The sequence below is a fragment of the Vanacampus margaritifer genome, chromosome 16 (assembly GCF_051991255.1).
Source record: "Vanacampus margaritifer isolate UIUO_Vmar chromosome 16, RoL_Vmar_1.0, whole genome shotgun sequence".
NCBI lineage: Eukaryota > Metazoa > Chordata > Actinopteri > Syngnathiformes > Syngnathidae > Vanacampus > Vanacampus margaritifer.
The window spans coordinates 12,469,608-12,492,737 of NC_135447.1; the positions used below are offsets into that span (position 1 = coordinate 12,469,608).

The window sequence follows — 23,130 nt, forward strand, 5'->3', positions numbered from 1 at the left end:
TGACAAAAAAAAAAAAAAAAAAGAGTCAGCCAGGCAATGTGCTATTTCTGTCTAGATCTGCAAGAAATTATGTTCAAAGCGCAGCTGCTGCAAGAAGACGTGACATCTCTGGCTAATAGAAATTTGCAAGCGCAAACACAGGATCAGATAATGTCTTTGGACTTGGTGAAGCAGCATTGGGTTCATCATCCAAGATTATTCATGTGCTGTGTCGGGCAGAAGACCGTAAAAAAAAAATTGGGTGGGGGACGTTGGGTAAAAATGTTCAATGACTGGAATATCTATTAGATTTGGTGATGCAGCGTGTGGTTTGCCACCCAAGTTTATAAAAAATATATAAATAAATATGTAAACATTAAGATCAAAACATAAGCAATTAAATGTCAGCTTAGTGGCTGTTTGAAGATGAATCAACCAAGCGATTGTCAGGCAGAAAAGAAAAGCGAGAAAAAGTGCAAAGATGTCTATTTCAACTGTGATTAAAAGACGACAAAATGGCAGCGTTTGGCTGAGGAATTAACACGTCGTAGTCTAACCGTCAGCCGCTAAACGATGTCGTTATGTCAATCGGTCCGAAGGGAACGAGCGTCGGCGAAAAGCGCATCATCGGCGAAAAGTCTTTCGTCATCAGCGTCCACATTTCAGGGATGAAATATTGGAATCCGTCTGGAAACGACATCTCTGTGTTTCACCACCCCCGGAATGAGGCTTTTCTTAACGGGTTTGGTGCCATTAGCCGGAAGCCAGGTTATGCATGCCAAATTCTATTCCACCCCCTGAGCTGAAAAGGCAGCAGGTGGCCCAATGGAGGGGAAATTGGCGGCATCCATCTGGCCCTCAGCTCTACCTTCTTCCATTTGCCATGGAGGAAAAAAAATGACATCAATCTGTGAGGGGAGCCACGGCATGGAAGGATGTATGGCTACGAATTTTCTCGCTACTCCTCACTCAGCACTTTTTGCAAAAAGTTTGGCGACTATCCTCTATATTCTTCCTTCGCCTTGATAGTGAACCCCATTTATTGTGAGGGAAACATTCCATACCCACCTGCAATATGGAAAATTTCAAGCTATAGACTGACCAACAAAATACTGGTTATAATTAGGGGTGTCAAAATTAGTGTGTTAATTTTTAGTTGATTTCAAGTTCCTTTAACGCTATAATTTTTTTTAAAAACGCGCAATAAATGACCGCCCCTTACTTGGAAAGCCTGTACTGGGGCACGCCCGCTTCAAAATTTTGCAATATTAAATGTAATAATAATGAATATACTGTATGTGTGGAGACTGGGGTCAAATTGTATTTTACAAGTTACTTCATGTTAAAGATTAGATAGCTGTTAATATGAAAAAAAAATGCACTGCGCTGCCATCAACGTCTTACAAATGCAATTATGCCATCTAGTGGCAGAAAAATGATCTCAACACAAATCAATATCACACTCGTTTTTACAGTACAGTACATCTTTTTAATTTTAACTAAATTTTATGAATTATTATGACTAAAAGATGCAGCCATATTTCTATTAGTTTATTTTTTTAGTATGAAAACAGATTTTTTTTTTACATTTTATTGTACATTTAGAACAGATCTAAAATTTGCTATTGCGTAACTATTGAAGTAATGTGATTAATTACGATTAAAAATCGCCTGACACAACCTAATTATAACAGTTCACCTTTGCCACACATTAAAACTTCAACTTATAAAAGCACACTTATACTCATTAAAATACACTTTTGAAAGTATTGTTTAGCGCCTGTTCGCACTCTCTCGCGAATGATGAACGCTGCATTTCGTCTTCACCCCAGCGAGGATGAAGCTGACGGTCGGGCTCGGTGGCCAGCTGATGAACCGCACGAGCCCTCGAGGATGGGTTACTGGAGCTTTCGTCGGAATTGCACATTAGCATGAAATATGTGGCGCCGGCCGGGGCCATTGTCTCATTAGGGCGGGTCAAAGAGAGCCGGAGGAGATGCCGCGACCAAAGTTGAGATGACTAAATGCGACACGTTTGCTCAAAGAGAAGCAGGCCATGTTTTTCAATGAGTGCGGTAGAGCTCGTGATGGTGAAAGTGATCAGTGGGTGAGTGGATGGATGGACAGGGTTCAACACGGAGAAAATACAGTGTACGGTTACATAATTAATTTATTAGATCACCTATCATACTAATGAACTTTAATGCGGATTTAAATTCAACTTTTACACAGTCTAGGTTCCTTTTTTTAAATTTTTTTATCTTACATGCATTGTTCAAATTTGGTTGCAATCAAGATGATTTGTAGATTCGTGAGGTAATTATTCTAAAACTAAAATGGCTGCCTTCCTGTGCACCTTACCCCTTTGGTTCTTGAGACTTTTTTGTATGTCTACTCAAGCCAGACCTGCCTGCCAAATTAGATTTTTCTCAGCAAAACTATCTCTGGCAGTTGAATTTTTCAAATGTTCCGGAGAAGGGAACACAGGTAATTTTTAGGAGTCATAACTGAAATAAGTTAGTCGACCTCTTGTGCATTTTACAGCCTGGGTTCTAGAGATTTTTTTGTACGTGAGTTGAACCTGTCGGTACAACTGTTTCCAGGGGCTGAATTTTTCCAATTTTCAGGACACATTACTGAGCCAATATATCACGATTGTCTAAATTGGATAAAACCACCAGGAAAAATCCGCATTTCATGGGGTTTTGAGTCAGGTAAAACCCTGAAAAATTATATTTTAGCATTCAACATTTCATTTGGGTTTAAATATCTAATATAATTTAATTACTAGGGTGATATTGCGATATTAAAACTGCCACAATATCGTCGTTGTCATGTCACAATATTAAAAGCAAGCACAACTGTTAAAAAAGTCAGGTTGATTTCCATTTGTGCAGTTCTAGCACCCTCTGGTGGCTAGTTTTTTTTAAGTGTAGTTTAATTTTCAGAAGGGATGTTTTTGCCCTTCTATGTTTAAAATCTACGCTAATGCTTGTGAACCAAGTATATGTGGAGGAACTCAATGTGTGCGTGCATTAGCAAGTAAGTGCCTCAATGTTAAGTGTTATTAGAGATGGTATGTTGTTTATATGCATTGCTGTTATGTACAAAAAGCACAATATTGTGCTTTTTTTGTTTGAGCTTGTTTTTTTTTTTAAATATTGAGACTTTTTTTTTTTAATCGCCAACCTCCCCACAATATAGTTATAATTATTATATTGTGATAATATCGTATTGTGATGTTTGCATATCATTACATCCCTAATAATTACTGCGACATACCCAAAAAATGATCTTGGTAAATAGAAATGTTATTTATTGTGCACATGCGGCATAAATCAACAGCAGTATCCGCCAGGTTAACCCTGGTTGGATATAATTACCAAACCTGATTGAAATCTCATGACGCTGTTTGCAATTGTGTGCAAAACAAATGTGTTAATAAATCTCAAGGATAAAAATTGACCAGAGGTGCAGATACTCAAGTGCGACACGGCAGCAGTAATTATCCTTTGTGCATTGAGTCATTTTCATGATGTATTTCAAAAGTAACACACCGCTCGGACGGCGGGTAAACGGGGGCTGGTCACACAACAAAAACACGCAGGCTATAATTAGAACAGTAATTTGTTTCTGTGTAACAAAGCACTTTTGATTTCAGATCACACACAAAAGCTTATTTCATCCATGAATGCGTTACCTTCGAACTCAATCTTTTGCAAAGGCAGACTTTTTTTTTTTTTTTTTAATACGGCTCTTGTGTCGATCCCATTAATGACTACAATTCTGTAAACATGATTCTCAGGACAGCTAAATTGCTTGGAGTTACAAATACAACAAATCGTCATTTACTCGTGTGGTCATATGGCGAGCGCAGTCGCAAATGAGGAGCAAATCGTACAATGTTTACAGAAAAAACAAATATGGTGGCAATTAGATGGGGCCGAGGTACACAGAGTTTGCATTCATAACAAACAAGCAGCGATGAGGGCAAGCCTTCATGACAACGAGGCGCTCTAAAGCAGCTATTTCTTTTCTCACACTGTCGCACGCACTCACAGCAGACAATGTAGCGCTCTAAAGCTAAGTTGCAGTATTCGAGTAACCGGGAAAAACTCCACACAGGGATGGCTCAATTGAGATTCAAATCCGGATCTCCTGACTACCAGAGAGACTTGCTAACCACTACACTACCGTGCTGCCCTATTTTTAGACTGTCAAAGGACATCTGGTGCCGCTCAACCATCCCAGAATCCACCCGGTTACCTTCCTAATGCTCTCTTCTCTCCCCCCAGCCACGCGCACGCGACTTTGAAAGTCACCTTGGAGATCCATCAGTAACGATGCGCCGGCATCGCCACCGTCACTGATGATGCCTCCGTGCCGGATGCCGTAATGACATTTGTACTAAGTGCGCTCGCCTCCTCCCTCTTGACGGATGCTTCATCATATTTGACGCGGGGAGGGGGATTAAGACGGCTCGGGACCGTCTATGACGGGTTCTCAAACTGGAGTCCGCGATAGCCGTAGCTTGGGGGTCTCCAAAGTCATTTACAATATATTATGTTGTACCTTTTTTGATAATGTGCTAGTGTGCTAATAAAATATACATACTAAACCAATTATTGCTCCTCATTTTAGCTTTGGCCCAGTTAAACTGGGGATATGATTCTTCATAACATAAATCCATAGATTAATAACAGTCAATAAATGGTTGTTGATGGTGTATAAATACACAATTATGGCACATTTTTAATATGCAGTGTTAGATTTGCAATTTTTTTTGTAGCTTCTTTTCATCCCGGTGTTTGTGCTCAGGCCAAAGCCTCGTTGAATATTAAAGTATCGTGCATTCTTGCGGCATTTTGGTGCCAAAGAACTATGTCAAAACGAGGGGAGGAGGTTCAGCCCTAATATAAAAGTAGTGCATTGGTGCCATCTTAGGGCATGTGTAGGCAAATATAAAGCTTTTTAGCGGATGTCAATTACATTCGGATTTTGACTGGATGTCTTGAAAGACTTTTTTTCACTCCAATAAAAGTTAAAATGTTCATTACTATGGCATTTTTAGATACACATGGTAGTTAGTATTGAGTTTAATTTGTGTTATGCTTATTAAGGGTTCCTTGGAAAAGAAACCATAAAGGGTTCCAGGACCCCAAAAGACATGACCTGACTCATTAGTCGGGCCAGCCTCACGTGCCCCGAGCGTGGTTAGGGTGTGGGGGTGGAGGAGTGCGCTCACCCCCACCCACCGCCACGCTTACAATCTAATCGGGCTTTGTAACCGCCGGCGTCCGGATTTATGTCAGCCATGAAACGAGGATGGAGGCGGTGTCCTCGAACCCTGCGGCCAGCCATATGTAAGACGCACGCGGACCAAACAAAACACTGAGAGATTCCTTTACTAGGAAATTGGGTATCCCGCTTTGATAAGAGGTACTAAATTCCCATAAAGAGACATCAGGTCGAAATCGATCGGGTTTGTCATTGTGTGAGTACAGAAGAAGCGCGGATAACAGTAATGTGAGCAGTTTCCGACAAATACAATAAAAGTGGAGTGTAAAACACAAAAAGTGCTATTATGGGAAAATGGCAAGAAGAGATGTAGGTTGAGTGAAACAAATACTGTAAGTAACTTCCTGGAGCATTAACAACTTCCACATAGTATTTTTACAAAACAAAAATCTTGTGAAAAGCTGAATGCTTGCGCCTTATTATTATTACGCTTCTCTGTCACCCTTCAAATTGCTTAACATCCGTATATAAAGCTAACATGCCGACCCAAACAAAAGAAACGCACACACGGAGATCAGAAGCTTTGCGCTTTTTATGGATGCGTTCGGTTGACGGGAATCCGTTGCACATTGACCACGCGCTCCAGATAACGGCGCGAAATGCGGACCTCCGCCTCCGCGCGGTAACTCGGCTGTCTTTTATCGCCTCATTACAGCTTAACGGCGTCCACTCCAGAGAAAGGACAGCGGCGAATAAAAGCCGGCAGAGGCTTTGACGGATGGCAAATATAAAAGTGACAACACCTTGTCTCCGTGAACTTATAACGTGATCACGTCGTTGACGCTACAACTGCAGAAACCAAGAAAGGGAAGCCTTATGCTACAAAATAGCACAAATGTGGGAGTAATGATCACGCATCGCTAAAAAGGATTAATATTTTCTCAATACCACAAGATGGTGGAAAATATTTACTTTTGTCTAAATGAAAATCCTCAACTCACTTCAACATAGTTTTTTTGATGGCGGCTTTAACTTTAACTGTTCAACTTACTTCCTTGACACCAAGAGGCCACATAAGGGCGGCAAAAATACTTTTCTCGAAATCAAGTGTTCAATCATTTGATAGAAGCTTGTAAATTTAAAAAAATACTTTTGTTAAAACCAAGGAATATCCTGTATTGATTGTTAAAGTTTTAATTAAGTCAAATATTGTTTTCCTCTTCTTCTTTTTTTTAAGACCAGTTTTTGCCATCCAGTTGTTGCTTGTTCTGATCTCGCAGTAGCTAAATATCTTCTTCCTGGTTGTGAATTCCGGGCAGCACATCATTGATCTAAAGCGGCTACACCGGCACAAACCCTTGTCCAAACAAGTTGCTGTGATCACACGAACAGAAGAAGAAGGAAAAAAATTACACCCTCATCATTCGCTTTTCCTGCCACGTTGCAGCCTGGCCTCCATTTGCCTTGCGTGAGGGAAGGGTGGGTGGGGGTTGGGGGGGATGGGATGATCACACGAGCGCATCCTGAGCTGATAACGCACTCCTCCTGACCGTCTATCTGCCAGGCGGGGAGCGCGACACACTGAGTCAATGGGACATAAACGGAGGGAAATGAAAGGGGGCTAATTGTAATTGCTATCGTAAAGATGAGTGCAGCAAATGGGATGGCACATGACTTTTTGTGATTTTACCGCCATGCCGCAATGACGAAACCTTAAGTTTTACGTCATCCATCTGTCTAGGATATAGTTTAAAAAATAGTTTTTGGTTTGTTATGAAAAACAGGATCACCCATTTTCATGTTAATCTTCATTGGCTGCATTTCAGCATGAACCTGTGCTTCATGCAAGGGAAAAAAACGACTTGACAACCAGTCAGACTGGACCTGAAATTTGTGTGGTAACTTTCGAGTGCCTCATTGTTGGCCATGAGTGTGCGCATGTTACGGAGCGAAAGGCGGATGAGCGAAAAGTGAGGAGGGGGGTGGGCAAAAAATCCAACATGGCAACTAGTGTATGGACAAGGGTTTGTGCCGGTGTAGCCGCTTTAGACCGCCTCCTTGTTGCGACGACCCTGTGGGATATATTCCAGCTACTGAAGATTTTAAGTGGATGGTAAATGCTAGACGACATAGCATTCTTTCTTTAGGTCAGGGTTCACCAATTCCGGTCCTCCAGGTCCGGAGTCCTGCAGGTTTTTAGATGTTTCCGCCTACCAAAACACCTGATACTTAAAATCAGGATCGTTATCAGGCATGTGGATGAGCTGATTATATGAAACAGGTGTGCTAGTGGGCGGAAACATCTAAAACCTGCAGAACTCCACACCTTGAGGACCGGAATTGGTGATATATGGTATTTGATTGACAGTTGAGCTAGACCAAAACCAACAGCTCAATTTTTCTCAATTTCAAAGCTTCATTTTATACACTTGGCAATTGAGACAAGCACTCCCCATCAAAAGCAATCACGAAGCCAAACGCTTTGATAGAGACGTCGTAGCAGAACACTGCTGAATGATATAATCTACATCTTTAGTAGACTGAATCCAAGGCCATTGACAGTCACTCTAATTCGTTTCAGTGACAAGGTGAAGGCCAAGGCAGAGACAAGTTTAAGCAACCTGTGCTTTCGGTCGGATCGCTGGGTAAGTAACCCCATTTGTCAGGTAAATAAACCCCTTCAACACACTTGTATCTCAGCATCAAGGTGACTCCTGCTACACCCCCCCTTCCCCCCACGCCAATCCGCTACCCAATTCCTCCACTCTGCTGCGCTTCTCCGCAGGAGTTAAACTTTGAACACATCCGTCCGCTGTTGATCTCCGAGGGGGGAAGCGCGCCGCATGAGTGAGCAATGCTTACTTTGGAAGCGAGAGCCGATTCCGAGGTGGCTGGCGCCACTCCAGGGAGAAGTCGCCGCGACACGGGGAAGCGCTTCTACTAAATGTTTCAGGTTTGGACTTGACTACAACGGGGCATTCGCTCCTGAAAGCTTGAGTGTCCTTGGGGTTTTAGCGAGCATGTCTTTCGAGTGCTACAGTTCGGCGGTGTGCACAAAAATCTCGCAGACTGCAGTACAGTGGCACCATGACTTACAAGTTGAATTAATTCCGTAACCAAGCTCGTAACGCAATTTTAACCCTGGAGAACCCAAGAACCCTTTTCTTCTTTGGAAAATTATGAATTATACATTAAATGACTGCTATAAGTTCACTGAACATTTTAACCCTTTTTTTTGAATAGCTCAGAGTTGCTAATTTATCAAAAAAAAATATAAAGCATACTCCAAGGCATTCTGCAACACGATATGAAATAGATTAACAAAAAAAACACAATTTTACCATCTGATGGTTTGCTAAGAAGATGGTTTTGTTTGGATTGATTTCCAGCTCAACAAAACAGCATGCTGCCAGCCATCTTGTCACCACCGCTCTGGCTCATGTAAGTGCAATATTCATCCACTAGATGGCCCCATGCAGGGGTCATAAGTGGCACTCTGGACTTTTGAAGTTAAATTTGTAAAAAAAAAAGGTCTTTGTTATTTGAGTAGCAGAATTTATAGGGGCCAAATTTGACCCCGTGGGTTCTCCAGGATAAAAAGTTTTCCCTCATTGATAATCTGTCATGTTTTGTTCATGTTTTTAATAAATTGCATAAAAACAAATGGGTTTTATGAAGCTAGCGTTTGCTAATGTGAGTGTCTGATTTACTTAACCTTATTTTCAAGCTGGTAAATGGACTGCTTCTTATATAGCATTTTCATCGACACTGTATGGTACACAAAGCACTTTACAATTTCATGCCTCACATTTACCCATTCGCACAAAGGGTCGGCTGCTGCGCTGACAGGTCCACTGGGAGCAAATCGGGGGTTCAGTGTCTTGCTCAGACACTTCGACATGGTCACCAGGGTGAGGATCGAACCCACAACCTCATGGATGGGAGACAGCCACTCTACCACTGAGCCATGCCACAAGTTGAACAAGTAAAGAAGAAGATATAGTTTTTTAAAATGTTAAAAACCAGGGCTTGGACAGCCATCCGCCGTAGGCAATCGATTTCCTTATTTAAAGGTCTATGCATCGTTAATGTACCTTATTTACACCTTATTTCATGGTCTATGCCAGAGATTTCTAGACTGCGGTTGAACGCCCTTCAGGGGGTGCGCGAAATTGAAAATAATGGCGGTCTGGTGGGCAGCACGGTCGGTAAGTGGTTAGCGCGTCTGCCTCACATCCCATCACAGCGCCAAAACTTGTTTCTTGGCAATTCTTGTCAATTGTCCTTAGATGTGGATGGAAGTGTGAATTTGTGTGTATGTACCCTTTAATTGACCTAAAAATATCTCTTCACCGCCGGTTGTCATGACAACAGAGGCCAAAAGGCATAACCTCAACCTCAAAACAGGCTGATTTCAGCAAGGCTAAAATAAGAGCCAGGCAGAAAGCGTGACACGGACACGTTAGTACGACACCTGGGAGATGTTTGAAGTGATTTAAAAAAAATGCATAAGTCTCCTTTAAGAGAAAGCCAAGCACGGACATCTTCGCCGAGAGGAACAATGCAACGTCCGTCCAATTATCCGTGCCTCCATCTTCTCCTCGCCATCTGTGGCTCAGCGGCACTTTCCGGTAGGCTGATTCTAACCAACTATGACTGCGAAGGATGTTAAGTGCATGTAGATGAGCGGCCAGAGTAATCGCTCCCATCTGTAAAAGCGAAGAGCAAATTGTCTCGGGCGACGCCTGCAAGGGGATTCCTTCACATTTTTTTTGCCAAATACATTTTACCCAAATATGAGCGCATTAAAGGATTGCGGTGACTGATGGGTATTTTTATGCAAGAGATTCCATGCGTGGGCGGTGCGTTTGGTACCTGGGCCTTTCATTTGGGCTGACTTAATCCAGCTCTTATTACCGCCATCAATGTAAATACGCAAACACAACATAACAGCACAAAACTGTGACGCGTTCGTCATGAGAAGCAATTTTTATATAAATCAATATTTATGCTCGGATAAAACCAATCAGACGACAGAATCATGATGACGTCATTAAGGGCCAACAACCTGACTCTGAGAGGATGAATTTGAAGTCTGATTAAAAGAACATTGTATTGCTAATACAGTGTTCCCCAAAATGTTTATAATTGTCTAGAGATGTCAGCATAGGTGGGTTTTTCATCAAATAATGGCTATACTTTCCAAAAATAAAACTCAGGGTAGGGAAATCTGTGCATGTTGTTGTTGACTGTATGATTGAAGTTACATGGGCTAGCGCAACTAATTCTGAAGGCCTTGGGCAGATTAGATTGACATAGCAACCGCGTACGCTTATTGGACAAAAAATATATAACATACACGTGGCAAGCAGACCAAAACGTTTCTATCTACAATATCAGCCATCGGAAAAACTCACCCATGACCCGGAGCCTCTCGGTGCCAACCACCACCTCCTGCTCGTCGGCCGAGAAGAGCAGTTTGCCGGATGTGGATTTCACCTCGAACATCTTCCCTCGCGCTTTGAACCCGCTGGATCCTAATCCCAACAAACACAAAAACTGACGCTTAAAATCCTTGAGATAAAAAACATTTGTATCATTGTCGTGCATGGTCCTGATATTGTGGTAGCTTGATTAGCGAATAAGCTAGTAACTCAATTACTTTTATAACAAATCAAATTCCTGATTTTAAAATGAATTGAAATGAAAAATAACCGCCCTGTTAGCGCAGGGTTAACGTCTGTTGCGAGTGTTCTGTAACAGGACACGTCGCAAGGGCCCTTGCTCAAAATTAAACAGAAAGTCAGCCATTTTGATTTGAAGCAGCCATGTTGGGTGAATTCCAGCGTTCTTCAACAGTGCTCGACCTGCTAAAACACTGAAAGAAATTGAATGAAAGCCTTGTTTTGACACAGTGAGATGACCCCCCCAAAAAACAAAACAAAACAAAGTAGTGTGCCAAAGTAGTAGAAAACGACGGCTGATTGACACTCGCAATTGATTCTGTCGCTCTCCATTTGGAAACGAGGGGGGGAAGGGTGGGGGTGCTGTTCCCATCCCTTTCAGACAGCGTTTGCATGTCAGAGCCAAAAGACACTCGGTGTGCATGTTTACTCAGAGTGATTTGTATCGCTCGCCGGTCTGCCAGGCTCTATTAGCGCCAGAGTGCAACGTCGCAGCAGAGTTACGGCGGGCGGGGATTGTGGCAGCCTGATGGAACATTGAAGTACCAGTGCAGTATAGCATGAAGGATTAACTGACATGCAAACCACTAATTGTGTACATATATATATATATATATATGTATCTTTTACATTTCCATTACATAATACATTCCATTGACATTTTGATCTAAAATTGCAGTTGTCTTCTTTAGCATCAGCACATCTCTCTTTTATCTTCTTTTGTCTCATGTTGACTCTTTTTAAATTGACTTCAAATGCATATTTAAATAACATCATGAAGTCTTACATAAAAGTTGAAATGTTTTGACGTTGCACAAACCAAACATGATTTGTGAACGCGAACATCAGAAAGGAAAACTTTTTATTCTGGTATTGCCCTCCATGTCGTCAGCTTTTAAAAGCCGCTTGACAATTGAAGGCATTGTTAAACGGCAATGTTTTTATTTTGGGCCCGCGTCGTACCTGTTACGAGTTGCGTGAGTAGCTTGTTGTTGCTGTTGACGATGTTGACTGATACGTTTCGGGACGAATGCAGGTACAGAGGACGACCCTGAGGAAGGACAAACAGTAATAAGTTTTCATTTCCTTAATAGTTCAAATAGTTCACAAAGACAAAAAAAAAATCACTACTGCTACGGATTGTGTCAATTTTGTCAAACCATTCTTGAGAATTTGGATCCGAGTATCATTGGTGATCTCAGACCCATCTCCAATTTACCATTTCACAGTTGAAAGAAAAATTACATTGAGGTAATCTCCCATCAGACAATCATGTGCGGCGTCCCTCAAGGGTCCATTCTTAGCCTGCTGTTAATCTTTACCTGCTTCCACTTTCTCAAATCATACACAAACATAACACAAATCACCATAACTAAAAGTATATCGTACCGTATCGTATCGTACTATGCAGACTAATGACACAATGTATCAATGACATAAACCAATGCATGACAAATACATTTTCAATTTTCCACTTTTCCATCAGCACTTTTAGTGAAGCCCCGCTTTATCGCATGTCATCGTTCATGCCTGAGTAATATTGCGGCCTTTTAAGCTATCTTTTATTATAGGTTTTATGAATTTAGAATTCCGTGGCTTCAGTGTAATAACACACATCATTAGCAAATGAGCATCTCGGTGAGCTGGAATTAGCCAGAGCAGCTAACAAGAGTGGCTGCTGGCTAGCGGGAGTTAGTCGGAGCCATAATCTGGAGTGGCTAAAAAGAAGCTAGTAAAAAAAAAAAAAAAAATCTAGTAAAAGTGTGCGAGCGACGAGCCTGAATCACGGGAGTTAGTGATGACCACCTTTAGGCCCCAGCTGTGGAAGGTAAACTGCGGTCGATCGACCCATTTGGTTCGACACTTGATGCGATACCACATTCGCGAAGTTGTCCTTTGGTCATCCGTAGCAGGAAGATGGCGGCGAAATATGGAAGCTCAATTAAGGCGAGATTAATATAATTAGTGATTAGCCTACTAGACTTACGATTGTATAACAAAAAATACGTTTATGTGATACAACATTTCTTTTGGCATACTATTGACATCGTCGTTTTAAAAAAAATGAAAGAATTATTAATTCACCACTGGATGGCGCTAGGGATTACTGAATGTCTCTTTAAAGTGATGTAATACATTTTATCGGCATTTCTTGACAGCGGCAGAGTGTGAACAGGCTCTAAGGAATACTTTTAAAAGTACGTCTTAAGTTTAAATGTGTTTAGCTTGAAAAAATATATTTTCAAATGGTTTCTCTGTTTGGCAAATTTTATCGCGAGGTGGGTTTTAAACGTACCACTCCCACTACACGAGAATTCACTGTAAAACGCCAGCTTTTGATCTGTCGTCCCACATCCTTTCCCATCGCTGCGGCAACGGAACATGCTAGTCCCAGCAGGACGTTGTCGTCTCTCACAAAAGACAAAGAGAGCGTGTGTGGGTCTGCATATCTTTTCTTTAAGGCGGAGAGGCTTCATAAACGTGTCTGTTGCGAAGAAATGTGAGTCGTGCAAAAGGAGCATATTTGAAGGGGAAATAGACCCACAGCTGCAAATGGATGTCATTTCAAGTGCAGCCAACTAATTGTTGTTGTTTCGTTTATGAATCACTCAATTGCTGGAATGTGACGTGTGCGCAAAATAAAGAAGGAAAATCATATATTTTTTAGCTACAATAGTGAGTGAAAGGACTTGAGCAGATATGTACAACTAAAATATAATGACATGCATATTTAACATCACATTTAAGATCTATCTTTTGTTAGAAGACTATCTTTGTCTTCCGCGTGTTCGTTGTTGTTCGGGTAGAGAGAATGTTGATTTTCTGAATACAGACTGGAGATCGGTGAACAGGTCCTTCGAAGGATTTATTTTACAGAATATTCCGGACACAAGCAAGTTTACAGACAAATGGCTGCAGTCCTCTCGCAAGTGTGTCATTTCAGCAGACTCACAGCATTCTTATACGATCTTGAAAAAGTATTACAACTCCTCCTTTTCCCCCAAGCCCCTTTCTCCCCCCCAGCCAAGGCAGACTTTTACAGCATTCAATACACATTGACAGATGGCATTTTGACGTAGAAATATAGTAGGTCTCAGACCCAACGTCACCTAGCATAAGATAAGACTTACAAAGAAATCATATTAATACATTTGCTTCAACCCCAGACAAATGGCCCATTGGTGTGGGAATAGAGGAAGCTCCCCCAAACATCATTTAAACACTCACCCAGCTCTACTGAGGAAATTAAAACAGTTATGACTAAATCTAAACAGTTATAACTAAATCAAAACAGTTATAACTAAATCTGAGCAGAAGACCCTCAACACTTTCTATTCATCGAGTAAGCTACTTACTGGTTTGGACTGGATTTCTTTGGCATAGAGAGGCTGAAGGAACTCCGAGTCCCCTTCCAGCTTGAGGCCCTTCTCTGTTATTCTCAGGTTGCCCATGCCGTCCTGCACGGAAACAAAACACACATGTTGGTTATATCGTGTTTAATATTTCATGTACGTCCACCTTGTCACTCACGTATTTGCACTACCAGCTCAGACGCACGCACACGGCAGCAAGAGAGGATATTAACCAGAGTCTTTATATCCTGCCTTTTCTTTTTTGCATCACCAGCTGGATCAGTGTAAAGATAAGACCGCGTCAAAGTGGAAATACTCTTTGTTTTTCGCCCTTGCGCCTCCCCCGGGTTCTAAGGGAGCACATGGAGATCAAGGCAGGTGAATCCCGGCGTAGCAGGGGATGGTTTTTCAAGTATTATATTGCAGAATAAACTCATTGTTTGCTTACCAATGTGGAGAAAATCGTGGATGTTAAACTGCCAAAATTGTGGATTTGCAAACCACTGTAACAAATCTCTGTAGATGGCACTGTGACTTGACATGTACATTTTTTTTTTTTTCAGATTTTGGTGAAACCAAGCCAAACACTATTTTGTAGGTCTTGAAAGAAGAGTCGAAATATTCTAAACCTGCTGGCAATTTTCAGCTTTGAAAACGGCCGGTGGTGAATGAGAACGTTTTTTTGTCGATGTATCCCAGTACATAAATACCAGTGACGGATGATGTGGAGCGAGCTAATTAGCTGCATTGTTCAGTCATGCTATAAGAAAACAGTTTTTACTTGGCATTCCAATCCAAACTTTTTTTTTTTGTTTCTTCTCTTTAGCGTGCACACGGCGAGGCGAGCAGTCATGAATAATTCACGAGATGACGACGACTTCTTAGCAGGGGACTCAGATGAGCATCTCCACCTTCTTCTTTTTCTTCTTCAGGGTCGCCTGCTTAAGCTGACTTTCATCTCGTGAAAAGTCTTCAGCCTTGTTTGGGCTCCCTTGATGACAATTGTGTTTGTCGACTCGGCTTTTTATGCCACCTGCCATCCCTCGCCCTTCACGCCGGCTCTTTGTTTTCACGTTCAATCCGACCACAGCTGCACTCGCATTGGGATGCAATTCAAGGAAATGGAAGACACACAAAAACTATTCATTGAAGTTGACAGGAAATCTAATTAGACTTAAATTTGGGAGTGTTGTTTTTTCTTTTCTTATTTTTTATCCCAGTTATGATTCTTCAAAGGTGGTTTTCAGTCAGTTAGCCACTAAGTAGTCAATCACAATTATATATAGGCAAATTTCTAGTTGGAGTTTGTCAAAGTATGAGCCTTGAAGTCTACCCGAAATTGCTGCTTCAATCCAAAATGGCAAACTTCCTGTTCAATTTTAGGTCCTTGAGACTTTTTTGTGCTTATGATGGACATGTCCGCCCAATTTCGATTGGTGAAACTGGTGTTGGGGGCGAAATTTTTACAACTTCCAGAGGAATCAGAGATAATGTAATGGGATTTTTTTTCAGGGCATGCAGAATTTTGGGGGATGCCTTTGGGACCCCAAAATACTTCATTTCGATCAGGATACACACACCTGCCAAAAATAGTGAGTTTTCCGTTTTGTGATCTGGACTCAATTGGGGGGATTCCGAATATGAGTTCTACTAACGACGAGCCCTTGAATTCGCCTGAAATGGCCGCTTCAGACCAAAATGGCCGATGTCAAGTTCAATTTCGGGCATGGGTCCTTGAGGCTTTTTTGTGCGTCATAAGCAACATGTCTGCCTAATTTTGTGTTGATCGGTTAATTGGGTGTCAGGGGCTAATTTCTTCAACCTTTCTAGCAGAATTGTTAATATTGTAAATTGAAGTCATCTGTTTCCAGATTGTGATGCTGAGTGAGTTTTGGGGAGATGTGTTCGCCACCCCTAAAATTTTTGATTACAACACAATCGCACAAGCTTTCAGGTTTCAATTGGGCATATTTCTTATTTGCCAAAAATGTCCACTTCAAACAAAATGGATTTCTTTAATTTTGGGCATGGGTCCTTGAGACTTTTTCGGGTGGCTGGTTATGATCGACACACATTCACGCACACACGCACATACACATACTCACCCACATACAAAAAAAAAAAAAATAAATAAAAATAATAATAATAATAACAAAAAAGAGAGGAATGATGATGACATGTCAAATTGGTAAAATTACCGAATGAACAATACTGAGCTCTCCAGAAAAAGGAAAGAAAAGAAAGAAAAAAAAGAAACTGGTATCTGGGGACATATAGTTGAAAAGACTTCTACTGCTACAAAAATCGCAATCATTGCCTCCACTGTCACCACGGAAACTTGTGGGGAGTGTTTGTTTGTGTGTACCTGTCGCTCTACCACTCAGATTGATTGGCGACCAACGAGCAATGGTGACATGGACGCTAACGTAACAGCTTGTAACCCCCCCTAACCCCCCAACTCCATAAGCATTCATCATCCTTCTTCTTCGTCTTCCTTCAGATGCCTTCGGGGGTACGGTGAAGCCCGGTTATCAATAATACAGAGCACTCAGGCTATTATTGAGTGCCTGTGTCGATATGCATCAAACCCCGGCTAACCCGAGGCTAAAGCAAAAATAGACGTCTCGAGGCCCGGGGGGAAATATCACAATGACTCCCGACATTAAAAATACACCAGCCGACAAAAGCTGAGGATTTCCATTATTTACACTATCGAGATGGAAGCACGGAAATTAACTGAACCAATCAGGGAGCATTTAATACACAGCGAAAAATGCTTGAGGGGAGCAGGCGGGTGGTGGTATGCAGCGTGAGCAGAGAAAGAGATGGTGGGGTGAAGTCTTGAAAAAGATTCAAGGATTTTGATCAAATAGCAACATACAAGCAAACAGACAAAAAGTTTGCCAAATAACTTATATCCGTCTCTATACCATTGTTGGATGATTGCATACTTCCAGTTTTGTGGGAACAGCTGGGGAAAGACCCAAACCTCCACTCTGAGTCTATGGAATGAACTTCCTTAAGGTCACGAAACCCAAGATTCGAAAATCTGCGTCCCCAAAACATTCTTCAAGGTAAATGAAGACTGAATTATATATCTCGATATGTGCCCTGCGATTGGATGTACCCCACTTCTCTCACCAAAAATCCGCTGGGATAGGCTCCAGTTACCCTAATGAGCACAGATGTGAATGCGAGTCTGAATGTTAAGGCTCCTTTTTCCATCTCGGTTGCTTCTCTGGTATGGAAGACCTACTTAGGACTCACCTCGTTGTTGAAAACTGTGGTAAAAAAAAAACTAGAGATCAAAAGGTTTATTTGAGAATAAAAAGACTGAGTGGATGAGTCACCATCTGCAGCCATCTGTTCAGCAAGTGTGTGCAGCAAAAAGAAAAAGGGGAACTGTTGTTGTTTTGTTATTGAATGTCATAGTCAAATTGGTTCTGTTATTAAACCAGGGACGTTCATCGTTTGCACCCCTGACCCGGTTATATTGCGGATTTTTAAACAATGCGTTTTGACAGTACTTTTTAGATTGAATTTTGGATAGTTTGCAGTAGTTGACGATAAGCATAGCCAATTTGATTTGAATCAGAATTTTTTTTTCCCTAGGTTTTTTAAATGTGCATTTATTTCTTATAATTTTTTCCCATAAATATACTTTTTAGAGTAAATTTGCAAAAGTTGGCGAAAAGTGTCAGACCCTGTGGCAATCATATCAGTTTAAAAAATTACAAATAAAATGTCAGCCATAGAAAATAGATGGATGCAAGTAAGTCTAAATTTAGAGAAGCGTGGCTTCAAGCTTCATGCGGGAACGAGTCCACCACAGGGTAACGTCACTTTTGCATGTTAAGTGCAAACTACACATGTAGTTTTTTTTAAAAATGTTTTAATCAAGTAAAAAAAAAAAAAAAACACCTTCAAATTAGAGAAAAACAAAATAACTTCATTATATCTCAATGTTCTCGTCTATTATTTTGCTTCATCTTCTACTCAGGAACCCGACTTGTCCGATTGTCCGTCATGTTTCAATCGCCAAAGGTTGACTTTTTTTTTTTTGTGTGTGTGTAAATTTTGGGGTTTTGGGGGATTTGAGAAGCATTTGAAGAGCTCATTCCATGTTGTTGTTGTTGTGTTTTTAAATATGCCACAAAGATGCCGGCCTTTTGTCACGTTGCTCCTGACATGCTTGTTGTTGTTTTCATGTACAAAAACACCAAAAATTGACCAAACCATGGCTTAAAATTTGAGGTACAGATCGTATGTACGTTCCCCTCATAGTTAAAGTACCACTTGATTGAAGGTTTGAAATTACAGTAACATTTAAGCAAATTTATTTTGGCCGTTTTTGGCCGATAATGTTAGCATTAAGCTAACAGGCTTTCGCGTTACTCACAGGTAAGGTAGCAAGTCTATATCGCGACTCAGTGCTACACGATGGCTATCAGCAGAATTAGTTTTGAGGTCGCCCCCCTTCCCCCCTCCCCCGCAAACAGGCGTGATTGAGGTCCTCTCCGCCGTACAGCATCATCCATCACTGGGATTGGAGAAGAAGAGGAGGTAAGGGCGGGGGCCTACAGCCTGAGAATGAACGATCAGGCACACAGAGAGATAAACTCACAGAGGCAGATTAGGGCAAAGTTGGAAGGAGGGAGTGAATGAGGTGAGATAAAACAACGGCACAGGGACGGCGAAGACGGAAAGGGGGTGTTTATGTATCTCCGTTGCAACCTGCTCATGACACAGAGTTATTATTACTTGTGCTCTTTGGCCTTCGTGTATGTACAGTGTTGATATATAAAGTGGATATAAAAAGTCTACACACCCTTGTTGGATTCAAACATGAATCATTTGAAAATACTTTAAGTTCGAGATCCAGCAAATGCCTGACAACATTTAAAGTGACTCCGATTAACTCCAAAGAAAGTTCCAGATGTTCTTGAAGGCTTTTCCTGACATTTAATTCACATGGGTTGTACCCTTTGATCATTAGCGTATGTACATTGCAGACATATAGAAGAGCAAGACAGCTGCCGAGTCCCCTCCAAGACGCCATTTTGCCTCTTGGCCCGCAGCTGCTATTTGTCAGAACGGCTGATGGATTTGCTGTTTGCTTGGGCGCCACCGATGCCTTGGCGACGCTCGTGATTGACGGCTGACGTTTGCAACCTGCGGGGCCTCTCGCTCGCCCTTTTCCCTTCCTCTCTCTCGCTATGTGTGTGACTTTTGAATGTTGGCGACCGGGCCTCATGAGGATGAAGGCACCAACACACACTGTTATGAATAAATGGAGTCAAAGTGGAGCGATTAAGCTCTCGATTATTAAGTCATTACTTTGGCTTAATTGGACGCGCTTTATTGTTTTTATGGCTCATCGGCTAGAGAATGGCCGCTGCCACAGCCATGTTACTCTCTATGTGTGTATGTGGATGAAGTTATGCTACCAACTGCAGCAAAGCCTCTTAAGGGAAATAAGGGCCTCCTTCAAAATCAAGACAACCTTTTTTCCATTAGGGCAGCAAAAAGGAAAGGAAGCGTAATTACACTCGTAGGTGTGAATTTGACAGTCAATTTGTCTATTTGTGCCCTGCGAATGGCTGCCGGCTACATTCATGGATGTTGGTGTTGGGTGGATCGATCAAAATATCCATAATATCCATAGGCAGTATCAAAATTGGTTCGATACCGTAGTTTCACTTACGCCTTGCTGCGGTTTCGTCAAACTGCCACACTTGCCGCTTCAGTCTCAGCCACGAGCAGGCACATTTTCGGTATCGGTATCTAGGGATAGACTTCGATATTTGGCATTTTGACGAATATCGGCATCTGCTTCTTTTTTTTTTCTAATCTGAAGTCCGATAAAGCTGGGATGTCACTGAGTGGCGAATGCTTGTGAACGCAGCCAATTTGTTTTTTTTTTGTCAGGGTTCATAAAAGGTTACAAAGAGATGCAGATAGTTTTTCTTGTTGCAAAGACATTTTGAGCATGCTCCAATAGTTTTCCACTGTGTACAAACATCTTTGCAAGCTTTTGTGAACTCTGACAAAACTCCACAATTTGATACAGATCAAATCAAAACTGGGTTAACGTTTGGGAACTTTTTATTTGTGTATTTCAATTTTCACTTTATATGAAAGGCGGCTGACACTGGGGACTCCATGCACTTTTTTTAAAATTCGAAATTCAAACAAAAATAAAAAGTTAACGTTTAACATTACAGTTATGTTGAACATTTCATGTATTTACTATAGAAAATTTGGGGGAATTAGTTACTGGTTTAGCTTGTCATGTAGCTTAAGACATGCCCGGGAAGCTCCATGAACTTTTTGTTAGAATTTTAAGATGAAGCTGTCAATTCCCTATATGTTCAAAATTAAAAGAAAAACAATATGTTGAAAAGTCGTTTTAAAAAACATGCCTAACTCATTCACTCGCAGCCATTTTCACTGAAGCAATCCCATTCTCTCCCGGCTGTTTTACTGGATTTTGACTGATTTTGCAAGGCTCACAGAATACCAAAAGAAAGATTAGAGTCTCTTCTTTTATCAGTGAAAAAAAACTTTATTTCCATCTGTTTCCATTTTGAAGCAATTGGCATTAAAATATAGCTAAATTTCTTCATTATTCACAAATCTGTATAGAACTGTGGGTAAATTAGCTTTTTTCAACACGGCCCTGGTTGATCTCTTTTGCTCTGCTGCCACCTGCTGGTCGTTTTTGTAACAACTACCATTGCTTCAAACGTTCTCTGCAGTTGAGAGGCTGCATCAAAGCCTTCTGTATGCTCTAGCATTAAAAACATTTTTAAAAAATAAACAAATAAATAAAAAAGAACGTATAAATATGTCTTTGGGACACTTAAACATTTAAAATAGCACGCATACCAGTTTTTATTTTATTTTTATTTTGACGCTAATAGTTTATCTTTTACTGCAAATGAATATTAGCTCTAAATATCGGCTATCTGCCCCCTTGACTACTAATTATCAGTATTGGCCCTGATAAAGACTTATCGGTTAATCACTATCGGTATCAATATCAGCAATCCTGGCCCACAGTATCACACACAACTACTTTATGTACCCCGTTTCGCTTACTACAGTCAGCCAGAATTGGCTCCAACTCGCCCGCCACCCTAATGAGGACAAGCAGTAGAAAAAATAGATGACTAGTCGTCTTATTGTTATGAGCTCTTGTAGATATGAAACTTTTTCTGTATTTTAAATGAGTTCGATACAATAAAAAATAACAACTCACCAAGTCGCAATCTGAGGCTACATCGAACGCGCTCATTAGTCCTCGTTAAAATCACTTGTAGCGTCCATGCACCCTATGAATTGTGCAGCCTTGATACACACAGGAAACCCCCCCCCCCCCAAAAAAAATCTCTTTTATTCTGCACCTTATGTCACATTTTGCAGAGTGGAATGTTTCATTTTTAAATCGAATTCTTCTGCAGTGGCCACTTGAGATGCTTTGGAGGACGCTGATGCGTCTTCCGCGGCACTTTACGTAAGTTACATTTTTGCTGCTTTTTTTTTTTTTTTACTGAAGATTGCCGAGGAAAGAAAAGGCTTTCAAAAAGGCATCAAAGAGTTTGCACGAGGTTGCTTTACACTCCTCTGATCCAGTGGTGGGCAACCTACTGCCGTGGGCCATACCGGGCCATGAGAGTATTTGATCCTGACAGCCATGAAATTTTAAAGAAATAAAACCTTTTAAAAACTGTTATAGAAAAAAAAAGCCTTCATGCATCCATTCAATTTTCATAGTCTTCACCAGATGGCTTTTGACGAAAGAAGCGGGTCAAACAGTGGAGAGTGGCAATTGTTATAAAGCTTTCGATGCATCCATCTATTTTCTATGGCTGACATTTTATTTGTAATTTTTTAAACCAATTTGATTGCCACAGGGTCAGACACTTTTCACCAACTTTTGCAAATTTACTCTAAAAAGTAAATTCATGAAAAAAAATGATAAGAAATAAATGCACATAGAAAAATAAATGCACATTTAAAAAACCTAGGAAAAAATAAAATTTCTGATTCGAATCAAATTGGCTATGCTTATCGTCAACTACTGCAAACTACTCCAAAATTCACTCTAAAAACTATTTTCTAAGGGTAAGTAATTTATATGTATTGTATTTTTGGTTTATTATGCTAACTTAGTTAACTTTGCTTTATACTGTTAAGACAGAAAATAAGTTGCAAATTAAAATGAAAAATAACATGAATAAAACAAAATACATGCAAATTACTAAAATTCTGATTCAAACCAAATTGGCTATACTTATTTTTTGCAAATTTGCTCCGTAATTTTACTGTATTTGATTTATTTAGATGTGGTCAACTTCGCTTTATACATGTACGACACTACACATTAAGAACAGCAACTTAAAATTAAAGATTATAATTACATACAAATTAAATGTAAATGTAAAAAAAATATTGTTCATTTTAACAACTCATAAAAGTAACAAAATGATACAAATGTTAACTAAAATTTTAACAAAATTGGCAACCCTTTTTAAAAAAATTACTCAAACGAGTGTTTTTAAAGGCTGACTAGTTTTAAACTAGATTTTATTTTAGCTGTATACTTGAATGACAGAAAAATGCACATACAAAAATTTTATTAAATGCAAATAAAAAAATCTAAAAGAAATTACCGGTAAGTAAAAAAAAAAAAAAAAAAAAAACGAACAAGCTATCGCTGTTCAAAATTAAATCAAGCCATATATATATATATATATATATATATATATATATATATATATATATATATAGCATATATGTGGCTTGATTAAATTTTGCAATGTGGCATCCGTAGCTTGTTATCAAGCAAATTGATTCCAAAAATAGTGTGTGCT

At 40.4% G+C, this 23,130-nt stretch overlaps 1 protein-coding gene across 3 annotated transcripts in view; it reads right to left on the reverse strand.

The window, feature by feature from the left end:
* Positions 1 to 23,130, reverse strand: part of sgcd (sarcoglycan, delta (dystrophin-associated glycoprotein)) — a 137,937-nt gene that overhangs the window by 21,500 nt on the left and 93,307 nt on the right. For all 3 annotated transcript variants that reach the window (XM_077547434.1, XM_077547435.1, XM_077547436.1), the window contains 3 exons: positions 14,258 to 14,359; positions 11,865 to 11,952; positions 10,635 to 10,754 (listed from right to left, as the gene is read on the reverse strand). In XM_077547434.1, the coding sequence (XP_077403560.1) occupies positions 10,635 to 10,754; positions 11,865 to 11,952; positions 14,258 to 14,359 (310 nt within the window). The remainder of the gene's footprint in view (positions 1 to 10,634; positions 10,755 to 11,864; positions 11,953 to 14,257; positions 14,360 to 23,130) is intronic.